The sequence below is a fragment of the Podarcis vaucheri genome, assembly GCF_965113315.1.
Source record: "Podarcis vaucheri genome assembly, chromosome: 15".
Lineage (NCBI taxonomy): Eukaryota > Metazoa > Chordata > Lepidosauria > Squamata > Lacertidae > Podarcis > Podarcis vaucheri.
The window spans coordinates 38757503-38779920 of NC_138753.1; the positions used below are offsets into that span (position 1 = coordinate 38757503).

Genomic DNA, 22418 nt, shown 5'->3' on the forward strand with positions numbered 1-22418 from the left:
TGCGGTTTCGCGGCCAAAGCCGCCTGAACAGAGTAAAGTGGGCTTAGAATAAGGAGAAATTGGCGAAGCTACATGAGGAGGAGGAGATGTTCATAGAGATTAACTGCTAGAGCGGCACGTAGGCTGAGCTTCCGGTTCAACTCGGAAGCCACCATTTTGTTTGTCGTCAGCCATGATATTCCGTGCGGACACCCTCTCTCTCTCTCCCTTGACTCCAGTGTAGTGGAAAGCATGACTACTTGGGACCGGGCGTTAGAGTGAGAGGGCAAAGGCCCTTGACAGTTTTGCGTCGGAAATGCTTCTGAGGCTTCCGGGCCGCGTGTTCTGCTTCCTATCTCTAGGGTCTCCGCTCGAACTTCCGGTTTGAAACGGAAATCCGCTGCTGGCCGGGTTCCGATTCCCTGGGAGGCCTAATGAGGCCGCTCTAGGCCGCGGCCTCTCTATGGTGAGAGCCCTCTGCCCAATCCTTTGCTCTGGGACGCGCTTTAAGACCAGCTCAGACTGAGTATTAGAGCTCAAATACTCAGAGGGGCTACAAACGCCTTATGAGAAGGCTAAATACTCCCGAAGGAAGCTTGCATTCTCAGCAAGGGTTGCAATAAATGCAGGGAGGCTAGGAACCAGTTTGCTGGGAGGAGGGGTAAAAGTTTTTTTTTTTTTTGGGGGGGGGGAGAAGATTGAGGTCCTTCTCCATCACCACCACCACCCAGAGCCAATGGCGCAGCATCCCTTGCTAGATTCCCTACAGTGGAGCATCCCAGAGGGCCAGGGATGCCTCCCCCCATCAGAGCAGGTTCTCTCCCAATTCTTGCAGCTTTTTGCAAGCAGGGGAGCCAGCAGTGATGCCAAGGCAGGCATGATCAGAGACCTCCTGGCCATCTTGGAGGCCGTGGACTGCCAGTGGCTCTTTGGGAGCTGCCACCCGAATGCCGCCCCCACCCTGCTCCGTGACATGGTGGTCGCGCTGAGCCTCTATGCGGCGCCACCCCAGCAGCAGGAGCCAGAGGGAGGAGGGCCCCCCAGCGGCGACCCCTCCTATGCCAGCCGAGCAGCAGACGTCAGCCTGGGCTTCATCAGCATCGTGGCCAAAGTGGAATCGGCTAAAGGCCTCGAGAGACTTGGCACTGCGGTGGTTGGTCCCATCTTGCGCCAAGTGGCAGGGCCCTTGTATCTTTTTGCCGTGACACACGTTGAAGAGAGGTGGTGGACCACACCAAAAACTCGGCGCATGGCTCAAGAGCTGCTGGATGGTCTCCTTCAGGCTTCAGACTGCCGGTCGGTACCTGAGTTCCTGAGAGGCGCACGGGAAGACGAAACAGGGTGGTTGGCAGTGGTGGTGCAGTGCCTGAAACCAGAGTTGACCAAGTAAGTGAACTGAAAGCCCAGTGATGGTTGTCAGAGGCTAATTATATTTGTGGGGCCTTTTATAGGGACAAAACGATTCATATGGACCACCCATCAGTGACAATGTTACAAGGCTTTCAGGATTGTTTGGAAGTCCGAAATTGAATGTAACTTCTGTGAGGTATTGTGGGTGTGGTGTTTTAGGCAGAAGGACGGCTGTGGCTTGTGAGAACTGTGGAATGTTCTTCAGTTATTTCATCCCACTGGGGTCTTGAATATGGGAATTCTGTGGAAGGGCCATAGGGCAGAGCAGCTGCTTTGCATGCACAAGATCCCAAGTTCAATCCCTGACTTCTCCGGGTAGGGCTGGGAGAGAACCCTGCCTGAAATTCTGGAGAGTTGCTGTCAGTCAGTGTTGCTAACATCAGCATAGACAATATTGAGCAGAAGGACCAATGGTATAAGGCAGCTATGTTTCCTTGCAGCTAGTTCTCTAGCCTTGATCATCGCTTGCTGCAAGTGAAGAGTCTGGTGCTGCTCTTGCAAGGAACCTAGGAAGCAAGCGTATACCATCACTTGCTTGTGCCTAACCCTTTTAACAGGAGGTGCCAAAAATTGAACCTGGGACCTTCTGCTTGCAAGGCTTTTCCTCATTCCATTCACCATAATAAGGGGCTGCTTCTCTGAATACCAAGCCTGTTACCACTAAAGTCACTTTGTGGCGGCTGGTATTGCAGGCTTCCCACTCTTGGCTTGAATAAGGTGGGTAAATTGCCTGCTTTTTGGCTGCCCCACTGTGGCTGACATATGGGGGGGGCATTTCTGAACTGCCTCCAGTTATGAGAGAAATATTTAAATGTGCCCAACAGAACTCTGGCTTGAAACAAGCATCTTCCAAATCCTTGGCCGCCACCCCCAAGTCCCTGTTACCTTCACCACCTTTTGAATTAGTGCTGTGTGACTGAAATTAGCACACATCTGTGAACTGGAGGCACCATACCTCAGTGAGAGAGCACAGGCACTGCATGCAGAAATGCCGCATTGAATCCCAGGCTCCTTGTTAAAAGGGCTGTGTCACAGGTGACAGGGAAAGCCCCCTCTTGGCCTGAGAGGTCTAGTTAAGAGTAGATAATCCCTGGGCTAGCGGGGCAGAAAGACAGATCTGGTATAAGTTTATGTTGTTAACACACCACCAGCAGTCCATCTATAATTGCAATGATTCCCTTTTCCTCTGCTCCAGAGATACATGGCAGCGCAGCCCAGCAACAAAACATGTCTTCTCCTGCACGCTCCAACACGTCACAAGGCCCTGGCTTGGCCCTCACTTGGAGAAAGTCCTGCCGCCCTCGCTGCTGCTGTCGGACGACTACCGAGAGGAAAATAAAATCTTGGGAGTGCAGTGCCTACACCATATCATTCGGAATGTGGTAAGGACAGACGTACATAGGCATTTGGGGGACCATGAACTGGGTCACCAGAGTCCTCTGGTCTCCAGCCAAAAGTTGGGGGTGGCTTTACGACTTTGTCTGACTTCAGAGTAGGGAATCATCCTCAGAGCCATAGGAGAGAGTGTTAGCAGGGGCTGAATCCTCACACCCACCCACCTCCATTTTACTAACTATTTTGCCCACAACTAAAACAGCATTCATGAGAATTGGTAGCCATTAGATCATTGCTGTTAACATAGGTACCCTTGGATCAAAGACTGTTACTTGGCCTAGTGTCCAGTTGCATCCTCACTACCTTTGTAGTTGGAGTTGTGAGGGAAGGAAAGGTGGATTTGGGTGATGCTGCTGTACAGTGGTGCCTCGCAAGACGAAAAGAATCCGTTCTGTGATTCTCTTCATCTAGCGGTTTTTTCGTCTTGCGAAGCAAGCCCATTGAAGGATTAGCGGATTAGCGACTTTTATCTGCTTATCTGCTGATCGGATCAGCTGATAAGCGGCTTAGCGGCTTAGAAAAAGGGGGGGGGGAGGAAAAAAACCCAGCAGGAACTCGCAAGACATTGTCATCTTGCGAAGCAAGCCCATAGGAGATTCGTTTTGCGAAGCACCTCCAAAACAGAAAACTCTTTCGTCTAGCGGGTTTTCCGTCTTGCGAGGCATTCATCTTGCGGGGCACCACTGTATTACGTAGGTTTTTAATAAGAGCAGACACCATTCAGACATAAGAAGACACCTAGTGGATCATGCCAAAGGCTCATCTAGTCCATCATTCTGTTCTCACCTGAAGGACCTGAGTGCATCTTCTGGACAACCCGAGAAGTTTCCAAGTACAGCATGGTTTTATTTACTGTTGCTTATTTCAAGCATCTCATTGCTTAAACTGCAGCGCCATTAACTGTTATTTTGTCATTTGCTGTCCTGTTGGGTGGGATTTGTAAAGGTCCCATCAAAGCTTGTGTCATGCCACCGCCCCTGTTAACAGTAAGGGTGAACCTTGTCCCTTGTACAGAATTCCTTTTGCATAATGCTGGTCAGATGATAACAATCATTTCCTTTCCTTGCAGCCAGCAGCTGACCTCTGCCAGTATAACCGGGCTCAGGTTGTGTACCATGCCCTTTTCAACCACCTTTATAGCAAGGAAGCCCAGCTCCTGCAGGTAATATAAAGACTGGTGTTTCCTCTTTAACTCTACTGAATTTATTCAGGTGGTGGACTAAATACAAGATTACAGATCCTTTTACACTCTACAGTAGGGGGTGGCAACCTTTTTGATCCTGAGAGTCACATCCAGCAATGGGTGGGCTATTGCAGGGTGACACACCACTCAGTGTGGGTGGTGATGGGCAGGGCCTAGGCTGACACACTCATGCACACACACATATTCCTATGTAGTTGTGCTTCCCCAGGTTCCTAAAGAGCTGTTTGGCAGGCTGGGGGAAGCAAATTTTACATTGGTAGCATGGCATGTGTGGATGACTTTCTGACTTGCTACCCTGTGCTTCCTTTAGCCCTTCCAAACAGCAAGGGGAGATATTAAGGGTTAAAGCCAATGTAGCACTAAGTAACAGCCCACATGTGCTCTATAACATCTGTTTCTCCCTGATGCTTTCTAAGCATTACGTTTTGAAGGGGCAGCAGGTTTCAGGTCGTAAGTGGAATTTCTACTGGTTCAAATCTGAACGTGCTTAAAAGAACCAGCCATAGCAATATTCTCATAGTGCTGGCTCAGTAGGGGCTGCTTATTTGTTCTCTTCTGCTGCCTTGTTAACAAGCAGGCTGGGAATATGTATCCTTGCTAAACCAAGACCTGTGTTTAGACCACCATTTTGGCATTTGGCGAATGCACAACAGAAGCTGAGGTTCGAGTAGCAAAACAAGGTGCTGCCTGATGGCATGTCAAGCCATTGGTCCGCCAAGCTCAGTGTGTGGGCTCTGCACTGACCTGCAGTTCAACATAAACATCAGGGTTAGAAGCAACTGATAGCCTTATCCTCTATGAATTTGTCTAATCTTTTTTTGAAACCCCTCACTGCCTCTTGTGGGAAGAAATTTCGTAGTTTAAGCACTGTGTGAAGAGGTACTTTAGTTTGCCTGTCCTCAATCTTCCAGAATTCAGCTTCAGGTGTTACTTGCTTTTTCTCTAAACCCATCCCGTTACTCTTCGCAGGTTGTGTTGCTGTGCTTGCTGGACTTGCTTCCCATCCTGGAGAAGGCCCTGCAGCGGCTGCCCCACAACCCCCAGCTTGTCCCACCTTCCGATGAGGTGCTCCAGCTGGTCCTGACCCACATGGAATCGGAGCACCGGCTCCCCTTACGGAGGGCGTACGCCAGGAACCTGCCTGCCTTTGTGGAGAGGTGAGTGTTTTAATGGTGAGCCCTGTAAGCAGATAAGCCTCCCTCTTTGTGCAGAGGTTTATAATCCTTGATTTGTCTTTTGAGAGGATCGGCATTCAGATAGCCCGTCATCTGAAGAGGTTGCAGCGGGCGATTGTGGGATACCTGGAGGTCTCCGATGGTCCTGACGAAACGGCTAGATTCGCAGCATTAGAAGCCTTGAAACACACCATACAACATGCTTGGCCCAGGTACTTTGATAATCCCTAAGCACTGGACAGTAGCTGTGTACTTGTAGAGGGGCATTTTTCTCTTCACTTGATCTTGCTTTAAAAAACCAACCAAAAAACCTGTCGCCAAGAAGCATCCATCTCAGAGGTGGGTTGGCAGCATGGAAACTAGTCCCACTGCTTTGGAGGTGCTGCTTCTGACCCCAGTGTGAAGCCGAAAACTTGAGTGTAAGCAGTAAACACTTCTGCCTGCCTAAATACAAATATCTAGCTAGTAGGAAATGAGAACTTCTGGTTCCTGAACCTGCCACATGTTTTTGAAATGGATATGGGGACCTAATACCAGTGAGCCTTAGCTGAAATTCATCAGGCTGTTATTGTGTTTGGACTGTCCTGGTTGTACAAGAGCTTTGACTCAGCAGGCTCAGTTCAAGGCATCATAAGGCTCCTGCACTTCCTCATCCCATTTTTCTTTCCCTTTCCCAAATGCACTAGATACAGTGGTTTAGAGGAGGAGAGTTCTGGCAGCAGTATCTTTCCCCTTCCCCTGCAGCTCCGTCGCCTGTCAAAAGTCTGCTCCGGAAGGTTCCCATTGTTCCCTACTCTGGGAGGAACCATAGCTGGATAACCTGTTTTGCATGCAAAAGGACATAGGTTCAATCACTCGTTAAAAGGGACCAGGTGATTGGAAAGATCTGCTAAAGATCCTGAAGAATATCCCTCCAGATATTGTTGGGACAGCCGGCATGGCCAGCTGTCAGGGATGATGGAAGTTGGGGGTCTACATCTTGCTCTGCTCTGTAAAGGTTGTTACTTGTACCAGCTACACTGAAGTTGTAGTGGCAGCTCCTCCTGGGATGCAGCGGCTCCAGAAGTAGCTTTCATTTTTTTTAAAGTAATATTTATTAAAGTTTCAAAAGGTACAAAAAACAAAACAGAAAAGCAAAGAAAAACACACAAAAAATTCCACCTTTAAAATCTCATTTTCAATAACTTCTTTTCACGACTTCCCCACACCTCCCCTTCTTGTATTCCAAATCCAATTATTTGTTCAACAAGTTTTTATCCCCAATGTCTTAACCTTAATTTGTTAATGTGTTTATTTGTATTAGATTTTAACCCTTAATTCATTATTATATTTAGTTCAGTTTATAAATCAACTTTTAGTTTATATACCTTAATCATATGTAAAGATAATTTTTTCTAAGGTTGACTCTGTTTCCCTTCCACGAATTCCCCATTCTTATAATGATAAACAACATGAAATTTAACACAGCATAAAAAAGATCAGGCCCCCTTTGGACTTCCAAACCCCGCCCTTCTCTCCCCGGTTTCAGTCCCAAACCATAGTCCATTGGTCCATCTATTTAGCCTTACGTCCGAGGCTCTCAAATCTCTCTCAGTCCCTTTCTCCAGAAGTAGCTTTCAAGTCAGGCTGACATGAGTTTGCCATCTCCTTGCTGTAGAATGTCCTGCCGCCTCGCTGTCCTTCTCAAGGCTTTGCTGAGAATGATGTTGGATGTGGCTACAGACAGGAGCTTAAAACCAGAACCAGTGAAAGCAGAGTTACTCCAGAAAGCCACTGAGTGCCTTATCTTACTGGATCACGCTTCTCACGGACAGGTGAAGGTAAGCAAGACCAAGGGGGAGCCCAAGGTTCAGCAGGCCTGTGATTTAGGGGAAAGCAGGCCCTCTGCTTCTTAACAAGAGACAACTGCGGAGTCTCTGGGTGCGTTGCATATGTCTGGCAGTCACCACTGATCAGCAGCTGATCAGCACGCATGTGCCCATAAGAAACAAATTAAGTGCAGTCCTTTTTCTCAAATGGACATGCTAATGAATACTCTTGTCGTACTCCCAATTGATGAGTCCAGTCTTCCTTGATTTTAATACTAAAAGTAGCTCCGTCAAGGAAGTACACCTTGCAGTGCGCAGACAACAGCCTCAGCACCTGGCTCATAGGTGCTTTGCATTCGGAACATCCTAAAATCACTCTCTGGCATCTCCAGGTAGGACTGGGAAAGCCGCCTGAAATGCTGGAGAGCAACTGCCCACCTGTCTGGACAATGCAGAGCAATGGTCTAACTTAGAATAAGGGAGATTCTTGTGTCAGAAATAGAGCAGATAAGAGGCTGTTGCTGCCCACTTCTAACACGATTAAATTTGATTTCTTCCCATTCCTAATATTCAGGTCCTACTACAAGGAGTCCGACGCAGCTGTCAAGATGAGACCCTCAAGGAATGCCTAAGAAAAGTAGAGGAGGAGCCTGTAAAAAGTATAATCACTCCCTGAGCTCAAGTGGGGAGGCTTATATTCACTGTGTTCAGAGTTGGAAGGAAGAACATTCCTAGCTTAAAAGCTAGTCTTAAAAGACTCATGCTATACATAAACTGTATAATGTTGGAGAAAGCAGGGCATTAAGTAAAAAAAGGCAATGACAGGTTTGTTCTGATTCATATTTATATGCTACTTTTATACCTCCCAATCCACCCCCCCAAAAAAATCCCTTCAATGCAGCTCACAAATTAATAGACATATACAAATATTTAACAATCTTAGTTGGGTAGCCTTAAAAATAGATGACGTTTTAAATTGTCAATATGCAAAAATATACGCTGCGGCATCTGGGAATGCCAGCTCACTAGGTCTTCAAGCAGCTGGAACTTTTCCTGTATGATCTTGCATCCCGGTGAGTCAGCCTTTGCGGAGAAACATCCCACCAGCTAGTTCATTCAGTCCATTTTTCAGATCTGCCCCCACACACTGGGTGGAATCACGTTGCTTTCAATTTAGACAGCGGTTCTGTCTCCTGCTCATACTCTATTTCAACATAAGCTCGTTTTTTCCTGACTGCTGGCCCCTTCAAGGGAGTTTTGCCTTTAGACTTGGGCCGCTGGCCTTTCTCTTCCTCCTCGCTGGATGTAGCCTCCTCCTCCTCCTCACTGCTCGTTGCCAGTTTATCCATATCCTTGGCAGAGAAAACAGGCGCGTTAGCACACTCCCTTAGCAAGGTTATCGGTTTTAAGAGAAAATGCGAGTAAAACGAAACATGATAGAAGTATATATAATTAGGCCTGGTGTAGAAGTTGTGTGAAACCGCTTGGTGTGTTCTGAGCATCGCTGCCCTCCCTGACCGCTTAAGTCAATGTATTACATACAACTTTTATTTGTTTTATTATCTATGCATTTCATTTATAGCCCACCTTCTCCAAGGAGCTCCAGGTACCACACATAGTTCTCCCCTTCTGCAATCCACACAGCCCTGTGAGGAAGGTGAGGCCACCCAGTGAGCTTCACAGCCAAGTGGGAATTTGAACCCTGGTCTCCCAGCTCCTAGTCTGACACTCTACCCACCAGAAACCCACTGGCATTTTTGTTCTGCCTGATGTGTAGTTATTCTCATCATACTTTTTGATTCCCAGCCCTGCTTTGAGGGACGTGTGTGCATTGCGTGTAGCAAGTACGTAAGTTAAGTAGAGCAGAAAATATTGGGAGGAACCAGCAGAGGGTTACAGGATAGGTTCTACTGAAATAAATGCTGGTCAGGAGCAGTGCAGCACTCTGCTGGGGCTTAAAGCCAAAGACCCAGTTTCTCTCTACAGTGATACCTCGGGTCAAGTACTTACCGTATTTTTCGCTCTATAACACGCACCTGACCATAACACGCACATCATTTTTAGAGGAGGAAAACAAGGGAAAAAACATTCTGAATGAAACAGTGGATGTATCATTTTTGTGCTTCATGCTGTGGCCACAGACATGTGATCTGATGGTGAATTTGGGCTGACCCAATGCAAAGATCCTGAGGATCCATGTGGATCCATGCTTTGTAATCATGTTTTTGCACCATTGCAGCCCCAGACAACAGTGGGTGCGTGATTTGGGGGGGGGGGGCAGGCTGTAGCCATGGACATGCTATGTTCTCTGGTGGTGAATTTGGGGGTGACCTAATGCAAAGATCCTGAGGATCCATGTGGATCCATGCTTTTTAGCCACATTTTAAGTGGGGAGGGAAGGAAAAACACAGAAGGGCTAAGAATGCAGGAGTGGGGTATAACGGGAGGGAGGAAAGGAAGGCAAAAGTTTCCCCCACGCACCCACCCAAGCCAGCCAGCGCGCGCGCTCTCTCTCTCTCTCTCTGTGTGTGTGTGTCTCTCCCACCTGCATGTTTTCAGCAGCACCGGGAGCACAGAGAGGAAGGAACGACACTCTGCTTTCCCCTCTTCTTGCCTGGAGGGGAGGGGCTTTCCCTGCTCTTTGTTCCGTTTCAGCAAACACAGCAGGGAAACAGAGGGGGTGGGCAGTAAGACCCTGAGGCAGAGTGCAGGAAAGCAGAAACTTCCTCTTTCCAGGTTTCCCTTCTCTGTGAAGCGCGGTTTGATTTTTGCCCGATTTTTCGGCTCCAGGGACCACACATTCGCTCCATAACACGCACAGACATTTCCCCTTCCTTTTTAGGAGAAAAAATCTGCGTGTTATAGAAAGAAAAATACGGTAATTCGTTCCGTGGTCAAATTTGAAGTTATCATTGTTAGGCCAAATTGCTGCGATAAAAATGAATGTGCTGCCAAGGATGTTGTTCTTGTTTCAAACATTACAAATTTTGGATAAGATGGATTGTTTCAAGAAGTGGCAGAAAGATATTTCCAGATGTGTTTGGCAGGGCAAGAAGCCTCGAATAAAATTTAAGATATTAACTGATGCTAAAGAAAGCGGTGGTTTTGCCCTGCCAGACCTAAAACTCTATTATGAATCAGCTGCTTTTTTGTTGGCTGAGAGAATGGCTGCTACTTGAAAACACTGATGTGTTGGATCTAGAAGGTTTTAATAATGTATTTGGTTGGCATGCATATCTGTGGTACGATAAGGTAAAAGTACATAAAGCGTTTAAAAATCATATTGTTAGAAAAGCATTGTTTAATGTTTGGATAAGATATAAAGATTTGTTAGAAAAGAAAACCCCAAGATGGTTGTCACCAATGGAAGCGAAGGCACAGAAAAAACTCAATATGGAGGCCAAATGGCCGAAATATTGGGAAATTCTGGATCAAGATGGAGACAGAATAAAATTGCAGAGCTTTGAAAAATAAAGTGCGAGATTGGCTCCATTATTATCAAATAACGGAGGCATATAATTTGGACAAAAAAGTTGGTTTCCAGGTGGAAAAATCAAAATTGGAAACAGAACTGCTAGATTCAAAAATCAAGAATTTGTCAAGAATGTATAACTTGCTGTTGAAATGGAACACTCAGGATGAAATGGTGAAATCAGCTATGATTAAATGGGCACAAGATGTTGGACATAATATAATGATGGCTGACTGGGAACAGTTATGGACCACAGGTATGAAATTTACGGTATGTAATGCCCTAAGAGAAAACTTAATGAAAATGATTTATAGGTGGTACATGACACCAGTCAAGCTTGCAAAAATTTATCATATGCCTGACAATAAATGTTGGAAATGTAATGAGACTGAAGGCACATTCTTTCACCTTTGGTGGACATGCCTAAGGATTAAGACATTCTGGGAGATGATTTATAATGAAATGAAAAAGGTATTTAAATATACCTTCTTGAAGAAACCAGAGGCCTTTCTCCTAGGCATGGTCGGCCAAATGGTACCAAAGAAGGATAGAACCTTTTTGATGTACGCAACAACAGCAGCAAGAATACTCATCGCGAAGTATTGGAAGACACAAGATTTGCCCACCCGGGAAGAATGGCAGATGAAGTTGATGGACTACATGGAACTGGCGGAAATGACTGGCAGAATCCGAGACCAGGGAGAGGAGTTGGTGAAAGAAGACTGGAAAAAGTTTAAAGACTATCTACAGAAATATTGTAAAATTAATGAATGTTAGAAAAATGTTGAAATGAAGTTATATGGCTTTAGTAAAAATATTATAAGGAATTAAGTACAGATAGGTTAATAGAGTATTAAAGGAAAAAAGTTAAGGTTAGAATGAGTTAAGATAATTATAGGATAGAAAACAGCGGAGGGTGGAAAGGAATTGCTGAAATAATTAACAGAAGTGGAATACAAAAAGGGAGGTGTGAGGAGGTCGTGGAAATAAGTGAATGAAAGATGGGATAATGAAATTGGTTGATTTATTTTATTGTCTTAGTCTTGTTTTGTTAATTTGATGTGTTGTATTGTATTGTTTTTCTTTTTTTTTCTTTAGTGTTTTTGGAAAAATAATAAATATTATTTTTTATTTTTTTTAAAAAGTACTTAATTCGTTTCGGAGGTCCGTTCTTAACCTGAAACTGTTCTTAACCTGAAGCACCACTTTAGCTAATGAGGCCTCCTGCTGCCGCTGCGCCACTGGCACGCGATTTCTGTTCTCATCCTGAGGTAAAGTTCTTAACCCGAGGTACTATTTCTGGGTTAGCGGAGTCTAACCTGAAGAGTATGTAATCTGAAGCGTATTGAACCTGAGGTATCACTGTATTATGCTCAGGGAGGATTCCTTGATAGGAATGGAATAATCTCATCACACGCCTTCTCCTCTCCCACCTCCAGATTCTAGCATGGTTTTACAGCACCATCAGTGTGCACAGCACTTAAATTTGACACAAAGGAAGGGGAGGCAGGCCAAAGAAAATAGCAAAAAGTATGTTTCAGCGTTCCATTAGAAGAAATGAAACGTAAGAGGCTCTAAATTATCATAAACAGTTTTTGACAGGCTGCACTTACCTCAAAGTCACTGAGGTCACTCTCATCTACTTCCACAAATTCTCTCTTGTTTGAGTCCTACAAGCAGAACATAGCAGAATACGAGTTGGAAGGGGCCTTACTCTAGGTCAAATACCCCCACCCCCATGCACGATTTTGCGATGCAGGATGCAATTACAGCATTCCTGACAGATCAAGGGGAAGGAAGGAGTGTTCCTTCTCCCTTGGCTACACTTTTATTTTTTCCTAATTTCAGTCTACATGATAAGATCCTTCATCCAGTTCCAAGTCCTTGATCAATGAAATCCAAAGTTTTTGGAACCCCAGTTCTTGGTAGGAGACAAAGCACAAATTGATACATAGTGCGTAACAGCCAAGTGAACAGCTGTGGTTTCTTTGGCAATGCCAGTCTATATCTGAGGTTTCTTGGCAAGCGATGAGGCTCTGGCTATGACTGTGATGTCCCATATGCAGGGCCTTGGGCTAGTCTCCTAAGTACATGAACATTTAACGCACGGGCAATTAATATTTAGCCACCCCATCCATGACATTATTTCTGGAGGAGGAAAGCTTAGGGAAGGGAACAGAGAACTGTGCGAAAGTTGTAATAAGTGCTGTTTGGCAAGAATGCAAGCCATTTGGCAGAAATAACTTGCAGACCCAATTCTCTCCTTAGTATAAATGTGCAACGCATAGAGTTGCACAGTTCCTGCCCTCCAGCCCTGGAGAGTTGCACTGGGAAAAGAGTTTCAAAAGCATTACTTCTTCCTCCTCCTCCTTCTTCTCTGTATCCGAGTCACTCTCGCTCTCCACTTCCTGTTGTTCTAGAGCTTTGTCGAAGGCATGGATGGGGAAGTTGTAGATATCGCCGTACTGAAGAGGGAGCACATTAAGGAGGAAGGACGATTAGATAAGATGATCCCCAAAAGCACACAAAAAAGCCACAGATTTAAAGACATAGACAACTTTGCATACGATAGCCTACCAAAATAGGAATGAACACTCTGCAGCGTTAGCCAACACATTCCATAACTTTGGGGCTTCCGCCAAGGATGATCTTAACCCAACCAAGGGTAAGGAACCGCCATCCCACAAGTGAATTCTGGCCCGCAAGGCTACTTCCCCCAAGCTGCTCCCACCAGCCCATCAGTTGAAGCCAGTGGATGATGTCAACAAGTGGCCGGATTCACTCCTGCTTGGGTGGTCCCACCCCACCCACATTTCAGCCATTTTCCAGCTGCAATTAGTCTAGCTGCAGTTAGGTAATTTTAAGACATGGGACTTAAGAGTCGTACAGTTAAGGTGGTAACATGCATACTTATTTGGAAATCCGATAAGTCAGCTGTGCTGCTTTTTTGGGGGGGGGCTCTCTGCTCATTCTGGCCCTGGGCTCTCCCCCCCCCCCACAAAAAAAAATCCTGCCCTGAGCTGCAGAGCTCAAAGAAAATGATCTGAGGGCTGAACACTGTAAAATTGGGCTCAGCTATACAGGGCTCTAAGGTAATAATAATAATAATAATAATAATAATAATAATAATAATAATAATAATAATAATAATAATTTATTATTTATACCCCGCCCATCTGGCTGGGCTTCCCCAGCCACTCTGGGCGGCTTCCAACAAAATATTAAAATACAGTAAAGCATCAAACATTAAAAGCTTCCCTAAACAGGGCTGCCTTCAGATGTCTTCTAAAAGTCTGGTAAGTTGTTGTTCTCTTTGACATCTGGTGGGAGAGCGTTCCACAGGGTGGGTGCCACCACCGAAAAGGCCCTCTGCCTATAGGCTATCTGCTGAGCATCATGCAGAATCAGGCCCTGGGATCCTCTTCTGTCCCTCCAGCAACAACTCTCAACAGCCAAAGTTGTCATCCAAAACATTGGGGGGGGGGCGGGCAACCAGGCTAGCAAAGGCTAGTCCAGGTGCCACAGGTGAGTTACAGCTAACAGCAAGGCGATCCTAGGTAGGTATCTGGGTACTGCTTCATTTCTTTCACTGCCTCCTGGGGAAGCAACCTGGTTAATTGACCCCTGCACAAACAGCATGCACTGCATCACAGCATCTTACCGTCTCCTGCTTGAGTCTCTCCAGCAATTCTTTCTCTATTGCGTTGTCCAGCTGAGCAGCAATCAGAGCTTTTTCCTGGCCAACAAAAACAAAGGGATGAGTTGATTTGGAGGAAGGAAACAGTGGATTTATCCTGAAGATTTTTCACGATGGATGGTGGCGAGTGGGGGAAAGAGGAGAGGAGGGTGCCTTTTGGAAATAGGTTAGTTCCTCCCATCTTCACCAGGAAGCAGGACTCTGCAGGGGTTTCCCCCCGTCCTATTCCACCTGGGATTGCAGATGAGCAGTTAGGAATGCCTTGCTTTAAAAATGCCCATTGGCACAGCGTCCACCTTCCATGCAGAAGGTCCCACGTCCAATTTCTGGTATCTCCAGGTAGGGCTGGGAACGTCCCCTGCCTAAAGCCCCATGAGAGCGGCTACCAGTCCGTGTAGATAATACTGAGCTAGGCAGACCAATGGCATGACTCTGTATTTGGCAGCTTCTTAAGTTTCCATGTAAGGCAACAAGATCTGGGAGAAGCAGCTGGTGAGCAAAGCTCTACTGGGGGCATTGTGGGAAGTTGAAATGGTAACTCCAAAACACAGCTGCCTGGTGCTGATTGGAGTATTAGGGGAGGCAGAAACAGCAGGCCTTATAGGAGCTGCATGCTTCATCTGGACTGAGAGATAAACTGACGAACAGTAAGGAACCACAGCAACAGACAGGTACGTTACCTCTCGTCTCTTCTCACGCCTTTCGATCTTTTTACTTAACGGAACAAGCTTCCTCCTACAAAGGTGAAAATGAAGTTAGTTAAGTGGTTTTGCAAAAGCAACTGTCAACAAGCAACTAGGAAAAAAAGACTCCAATTTCTAGGGCTTTTTAAATGTTCTTCTAGCCGAGTTTCTATCACAGTGCTTTTGAACAACCCCCTGAGCATTCTGGGGACACCTGACTCTCCCAATAATCCCTTTCAACTTCTTCTTTTTTTAATAGCAACTCCTTCATTTCAGGGAAGTTGCCTCTTTTCTGAAGTCAAATGTGACTGTTGTGGACTTTTGCGACTGGCAAACTGCCCAATGACAGATATGCTGGATTTGATATCACTGTGGCCACTGTCCCCGGCTGGTTGGCACGAGTCTGCCTGGGACAACAAAACTCAGGAAAAGGCCCCATGCCAAGCCCCATGACTTACTGCCTCTTGAGAGTCAGCTTGCGGATTCGGATCAAGTACTGGGTGATTTTGGTGAAGCGCTGCTTGCACTTGTGCCGGATGAAGCGGGGCCAGTAGATCAGGTTCTCGTCAATCTCCTCCAGCGCTTTCTCATAGTTCTTGCTCAGCCGAACCTGCCAAAAATTAGGAAGGGGAGAAGTCTGTGGTGGGTCCTCATTTGCCATTGTTTTTCCATTGTTTTTCTCGTTCACAGATCCTTTTGGAGCTCTGTGACGTCCTCTCGGGTTTTTGCCACCCTAAATTAGGGAAAGTCCTCCACTGAACTGCCTGGAGAGCTACGTCCAGTCAGAGTAGACAGTGCTGAGCTTGATGGACAAATAGTCTGACTTGGTATAAGGCAGCTTCCTATATTCTGAGAGGCCCATCAGTGCAAAGTAGAGAGAAACAGACTTTGCCATGAAAAAACTTGAGTTTCCATTCTGGCTTAAGATGTCCTTTCTTGACTAGGGCCATGCAGATTTAGAGACTGGTTCTTATTTAAATTGCTTGCTTAAGTTTTGAAGAAAGACTGTAATAGTTATGAAGGTGAGAGTTAATCCACTAGTCCTAAGAACGATCAGACCAAAGGCTCAGCTAGTCAAGAATTGCTTTTTCACAGTGGCCAATCAGATGCCTTCGTGTCTTCTACTTCAACTTTTAAACATCTGCTGTAAACTTTTTCCATCGGGCTTGTGCAGGCATTTAATGATATATCTTCTCACAAGTGTTTCCTGATTTTAACTTCTTTATATGGTTTTTATTCTATGGTTTTATGTAGTTGCTGTGAACCACTTTGATTTTTTTTAAATGACTTTGTGATATATAAATATTTGTATAAATAAACAAATAATTCAACAAGCAAGGCCTGAGTGAAACTCCCCAGTTGTGATTAACAGGAAACAGTGCCCTTGAAGGTACAGGCTGAACATCGATGTTGTAGCTAGTAGACACCAGTAGCCTTATTCTCCATTAAAACTCATCTTGATCCTCTTTCAAAGTCATTAAATTCACAGCTATTTCTAAGAAATAAGGGCTATCTGTGCAATCAAACTCAGAATGTGTGGGTAGCAGCAGCAGAGAGGAATCGCAGCCTCTCCTACAAGCCGTAACACATCCATTGTTTAAAGTCTGATCACTCTTTGAACGAAAAAACCCTGCAGCATCACGAACCCAAGCCATAAAGCTAAAAACAAACAGATCAGACCCACACCACCCTAGGAGGACTGGAAGGAGGACTTACCCTTTCCCACAGCCGATTGGGGAACGCAGCACGTTCAATGGTCTTCATGTATAGGTAACACTGCCCTAAAAAGGGAACAAAAGCAGCTTATGCATGGTCACCACGAGGTCTGCTGCAGCCTTGGTTTACGAGATGCAGGATGCGGGCCACAATACAAACACAGCTCACACCATGCAAGGTCAATGCTCAGACGTTACTGGAGCACCAGGTTTCTAGCTGAAGAGCAAGTGCTCCTAAATCTACGAAGAGCTCCAGAGCAGGCACAAGACGGCCTGATGCAAGGCGTTGGATAAACGGGGACCAGGCAAGCATGGAAACAGTACTGTCATTGCAAACCCTTCATCTCTGATTTTAAGCTAGAGCTCTTTCATCTTTTCTTTTAACCCTCCCATATTGTGTGTCACATCAGATGCATTAAGATTTGTCTCAGATAATTCCTAAGGTAAAGGTAAAGGTACCCCTGCCCGTACGGGCCAGTCGTGTCCGACTCTAGGGTTGCGTGCTCATCTCGCTCTAGAGGCCGTGAGCCGGCGCCGTCCGAAGACACTTCCGGGTCACGTGGCCAGCGTGACAAAGCTGCAGCTGGCGAGCCAGCACCAGCGCAGCACACGGAAACGCCGTTTACCTTCCCGCTATAAAGCGGTACCTATTTATCTACTTGCACTTAAGAGTGCTTTCGAACTGCTAGGTGGGCAAGAGCTGGGACCGAACGACGGGAGCTCACCCCGCCGTGGGGATTCGAACCGCAGACCATACGATTGGCAAGTCCTAGGCACTGAGGTTTTACCCACAGCGCCACCCGCATCCCTCAGATAATTCCTACCGGTGCATAATATTCACAGCATTTTAACCTTTGGGCAGTGCTTATAACTCTCGATGGCTTCTGCACATTGTTTGAAAGGCACTTCCACAAATTTAAGACAAGCCTTCCCTCTAGGGGCCTAAAGAGGTCAAAGACCTATGAGACCACTAGAATCACAGAGTAAAGGGACCTCAGGATCATCTAGACCAACCCCTGCAATATGCCGCTCCTTCTGGGGGATCAAACCTGCAATCTCAGGATTATCAGCACCACACTCTAGCCAACTGAGCTATCCATGAAAGATGAGAACCAGGTACAACATTGAGGAAAACAAAGCAAAGAGCCTCACCTTTCTCTTCCTTAATGGTCGCATACTGGCTGTTTGCCAAGGGGCAGGAGGAGCGGTTGCACAGGCCTGTTATATTAAATTCATTCCGGCAAAAGCTCTGTGTTTTCGTCCTACAAGGAAGAGACTTGGAATGAAACATTCGTTTCCATACCTTGTATTACGTAGAACATTAATTCTAATCCAGACTACGGAATGTCCCTACAGAACTGGAAGAATTAAACTGATGGGCACAGGGGGGTTTAAAGTCAGATGTCTTAGGGACAGCCTTTCCCAACCTGACACCCCCCAGATATGTTTTGTACTTCTAACTCTCACCAGCCCCAGCAAGCATAGCATCTGGAAGGCTGCCTGACGATATGTTCTGATAAACATTCAAACCACAGGCAAAAAAATATTTTGGATTTTGGATAATCCCTGTGTATTCCCTTAATTCCCGTATACAACGCAAGCTGGCACATGCCATTTATTATTTATTTATAAATATATACATATTTATATACCACAATGCCACAAAAAATATCAGAACGGTTTGCAACAAGAATATCTATATACAATCGAACCGACATTAAAAAAATAAAACAAATCAGAGGCCATCTATTAACAGAAAGATGTCTTCTCAATTGCCAGCACAGAATAATTTTCAGCGGGCAGTTAAACGCAAGGAAGCTGCTGAATCTTCCACCGGACCAAGCCAAAGAAAGCAAAGGCTCTTTTTCTTGTTGCTGACAGATGTGCCTCAACAGCTTGGGGGATGGCCAATGGCGCTTCTGCAGAGGACCGCAGTGACTGAACCAGGATATAAGGTCTCAGGCCTTCCCTAAGGTACCCTGGACCTAAGTTGTTCAGGGCTTTGAAAAACTAATGCAAGGACTGTGAACCTGGTTTGAACATCCAGCAATTGATGTGCTGCAGTCCTCTTAAATCAGGGTAGGGAGCCTGCAGCCCTCCAGATGTTGCTGGACAAAACTCCTATCCTCCTTGACCACTGGCCAGGAGGCCACCAGATAACATAGCCCTCTTCAGATGGCGTGGCCTCCAACTCCTATAAGCCCCAGCCAGCAGCCCCAATTATCGGGAATGATAGAAGCTGTAGCCCACAACTTCTGGAAACTACCATATGATCTAAATCTACACTTTTTTAAGCGTGCCTACATATTCAGAGGGGATGCGGGCGGCGCTGTGGGTTAAACCACAGAGCCTAGGACTTGCCGATCAGAAGGTTGGCGATTCAAATCCCCGCGACGGGGTGAGCTCCTGTTGCTCGGTCCCTGCTCCTGCCCACCTAGCAGTTTGAAAGCACGTCAAAGTGCAAGTAGATAAATAGGTACCGCTCCAGCAGGAAGCTAAACGGTGTTTCCGTGTGCCGCTCTGGTTCGCCAGAAGCGGCTTCGTCATGCTGGCCACATGACCCGGAAGCTGTATGCCGGCTCCCTCGGCCAATAATGCGAGATGAGCGCTGCAACCCCAGAGTCGGGCACAACTGGACCTAATGGTCAGGGGTCCCTTTACCTTTTACATATTCAGATGTTATGCGTGCTTGCTCAGGAAAGATACAAATTAGGCAGGGGGAAGCTCAATTTAAATCACTATTTACTTTGGTTCTTTTTCCTGAGATCCGAATCTACCCACCCCAGGCAGTACTAGAATAGCTAGTACTGTAGCCCTTAAATTCAACAAGAGGTAGAGGAAAGGGAGCAGAATACTTACTTGATCTTAAATGAGCAGAACTGTCTATTGCCAAGAGTGTCCCAGACAACCTGACAAAGAGAGAAAGCTTTGTTAGTAATTCTCCCAATGCTATCCTGCTCCGAAACATCAACACTCTTTGTCTGATATGCTGTAGCTGCAACTCAAATTGAAGATCTTGTGTTTGAGCACTGGTTTTGCACTGCTAGACAGCCTCCAAAGTCCCTTCCAAAACGTCTATAATTTTGGACACATGGCAAACACCTTGCTCTAATTTAACCTCTGTTGTCGTTTTATCAAATTACTACCGATTCCTCACTAACAGGACGGATCGGAAGCCTGTGGGAAGCTTGAAAGTTGGGCGTGGGCCCCGGTCTTATTAAACGGATCACAACAGGAGGGTTGGGAAAGGCAGAGTTGACAACCTTAGCTGAAATAGATGGATGATCTTAGCAGCCTTGCAGCAACAGAGCTCCTTCCCAGCAGCGACTGAGCTTTCAATGCACAGATGGTGGCCTCCAGATGTTGGCATGCTACAACTCCCACCATTCCAGACCACTGGCCATGCTAGCTGGAGTGAGGTTGGGAATGCCAACCACATCTTGGGGGGGGGGGGGCACAGGTTCCCCAGCCCTGCTTGTAATGTGATGCATGTGAGCACACCCAGTACGGGAAAGTACATGCGTCTGCAACAGGGGTCATTCAGTCAGACTCTGGTTCAGTCCTGACATCTACAGCAAAGGTCTCAGAGCCACCATCCTTCAGCTAAGATCAGGCGCTGTTTCTCAAACTTGGGACCACAGCTCCTATCATCTCGGACCAGAGGTTCTGCTAGCTAGGGAAGATGGGAGTTGTAGTTCCAACCACATCCGGAGAGAAGGCGAGCTTCCTACTTGACGTAAGGGAGCTTTCTATACTGCCACCAACTCACTCACTCACAAACAGACAGACAGACATGCTTCTGGAATCAGTAACAACAACAACAACAACAACAACAACAACAAAAAATTATTATTTAGATCAGGGAGGCTAACACCAATAAAATCACAGTAAAAACATTATAGGGGGAAAAGAGAGGGGGGGAACCAATTTAAAATACAGGTTAAAATGCAATTTAAAATGCAGCCTCATTTGAAAGTAGCTGATAAATCAAGACCATAAGGGGAGGGAAACATAAGGGTCAGACCGATGAAGTAATGGCGCTCTGTGCATGCTCAAGGGTCACCTTTCCACGTGCAAAGTTCTACACGGGAAGGGATCCGGCGTGGTGTGGTCTGAGACGACGGCCGGGGAGGCACAGAATCACAGAATTGGGGGTGGGGTGGAAATTGGGTGGCTGCTTTTAATTCTGAGGATGTATTTTGTGGTTTTGTATTTCGATTTTATTCTGTGAACCGCCCAAAGTATAGGGCGGTATATAAATTCAATCAATCGAACAGAACTGTGTGGAGTTGGAGGGACCCCTAAGGGTCATCCAGCCCAACCCCCGCCATGCGGATCCCCGTTCCACACGGGTCTTCCCCCTCAAAGACTCCCTGCCCGCTTTGCCCCCCGACTCACGTCGTCCGCGTGCATCTTGCGGCCACGAGGGAGACGCGACACAGCGACCCGGCGGAGTCCAGGCGGAGCTCAGGGGAGGAGCCGCGCGCGGAGACCTCGCGAGAGCTGGGCGGTGGGCGCTGCCCGGAGGAGTAGGAGGCTGCAGCTGCGCATGCTCGGCCGTAGATCCTTAACATACAGATCCACGCGCGGGGTCTCCTTACGGGTTCAGTATAACTTTTGCTTCTCTTTCTTTTCTCCCCCCCCCCCCTTTTCTCTCTCTTCCCCCGGTAAAAAAAATAAAAATAAAAAATCAATACAGGGTTATAGTGCAGCCTGGGTGGTTTTTTTACACAAAGTGGCTTTCAAGGCACAACTGCCTGATCTCCCTAACACGGGTCTAATTTAGCACGGTTTTCTTTCTTGCTTTCAGGACGTTTTTAAAAGTGTAACGTATCTGCATACAAGTCGATTCTGCATGCAGTTCCGCACTAAATTTGGGCTAGTTCTGGAAGTTTAACAGTGACTTTTCTTATTTGAACCCGGAAACGACATGCCCAGATAAAGAGACGCGTCACTCTTTCTTGATTTCGTATCTCTAGGCAGTAAAAGTGTGGACGCATGGAGAGGTGGGTTTGAATCTGATGAAGGGACACAGGATTGGCTGAATTGCAGCTAGGGGTGGAGCCTCTCCGTGCGTGGCGACCAATCAGAAAGCTCAGCTGTTTGTTTCTCTTTATCAGTCTGGTTAGGGTTTTAGCCGCGTTATTCCTCCCGCTTTTGTTGCTCTTCAATGTATCCATTTTTTAGAAATTAGTAAATTGGGGTGGTGGCTGTCTGCGTAGTAGGAAAGTCTATAGCAGTGGGGTGCGATCCTGCCCCAGCCCACCCAAATAGCTTGTAGTTTGGCAAACCTTCTGCAGCTAATTTCGAAGTATATCAGTTGCTAATTCCCTTTTTTATACAAAAAGTAAAGGTAGCTTTGCCATGAGAAAAAAATCAAAAATCTTTATTAAGGCAATGCCGTTACTAGGTCAACTGAAATGCCACAAAATACTTGCAGAAATACTGTAAAATTAATGAATGTTAAAGGGATGTTGGACTGAAAATACCGTAAGCGGTATTGGTAAAAAGATTAGTAAGAATATGTAAATACGGATTGACAATGGTTGGAAATACATGGTTATAAATAGGTTAAGATATTAAGTAAAGATAAATGATAGAGGGTAAGGATTTGCTGGATTAAATATTTGAACTGGAATACAAAAAGGGGGGTGTGAGGAGGTCAGGAAACAAGTAACTGAAATATAAGATATGAAAATGTTGATTCTTTTTTTTCTTTTTTAACTTTCTTTTTACTTTTTATGTACTTTGTCCTTGTATTTTTCTATCTCTTTTTCTTTTAGTATTGTTATTCTGTTCCATTTTTTATTCTTAATTCTGTAACTTTTTATTGCTTGTAAAACTTTAATAAATATTTAAAAATAAAAATGAAATGCCACA

General features: G+C 45.9%; 2 protein-coding genes across 2 annotated transcripts; one reads left to right on the forward strand and one right to left on the reverse strand.

The window, feature by feature from the left end:
• On the forward strand, positions 1-8119 carry TTI2 (TELO2 interacting protein 2). Its single transcript, XM_082200498.1, has 7 exons — positions 1-1365; positions 2585-2771; positions 3854-3946; positions 4958-5145; positions 5232-5375; positions 6821-6983; positions 7546-8119. Exons 1-7 carry the CDS (start codon positions 716-718, stop codon positions 7645-7647), a joined length of 1527 nt encoding a protein of 508 aa, XP_082056624.1. The 5' UTR covers positions 1-715; the 3' UTR covers positions 7648-8119.
• MAK16 (MAK16 homolog) lies at positions 7629-21039 on the reverse strand. The gene is made up of 10 exons (XM_082200649.1): positions 20937-21039; positions 19398-19447; positions 17691-17800; positions 16540-16604; positions 15282-15433; positions 14821-14875; positions 14105-14179; positions 12798-12908; positions 12057-12113; positions 7629-8323 (listed from the first exon to the last, which is right to left on the reverse strand). The coding sequence occupies exons 1-10, from the start codon at positions 20949-20951 to the stop codon at positions 8129-8131; spliced, it is 885 nt and encodes a 294-aa protein (XP_082056775.1). The 5' UTR covers positions 20952-21039; the 3' UTR covers positions 7629-8128.
• Between the last annotated feature and the right edge of the window lie 1379 nt (positions 21040-22418).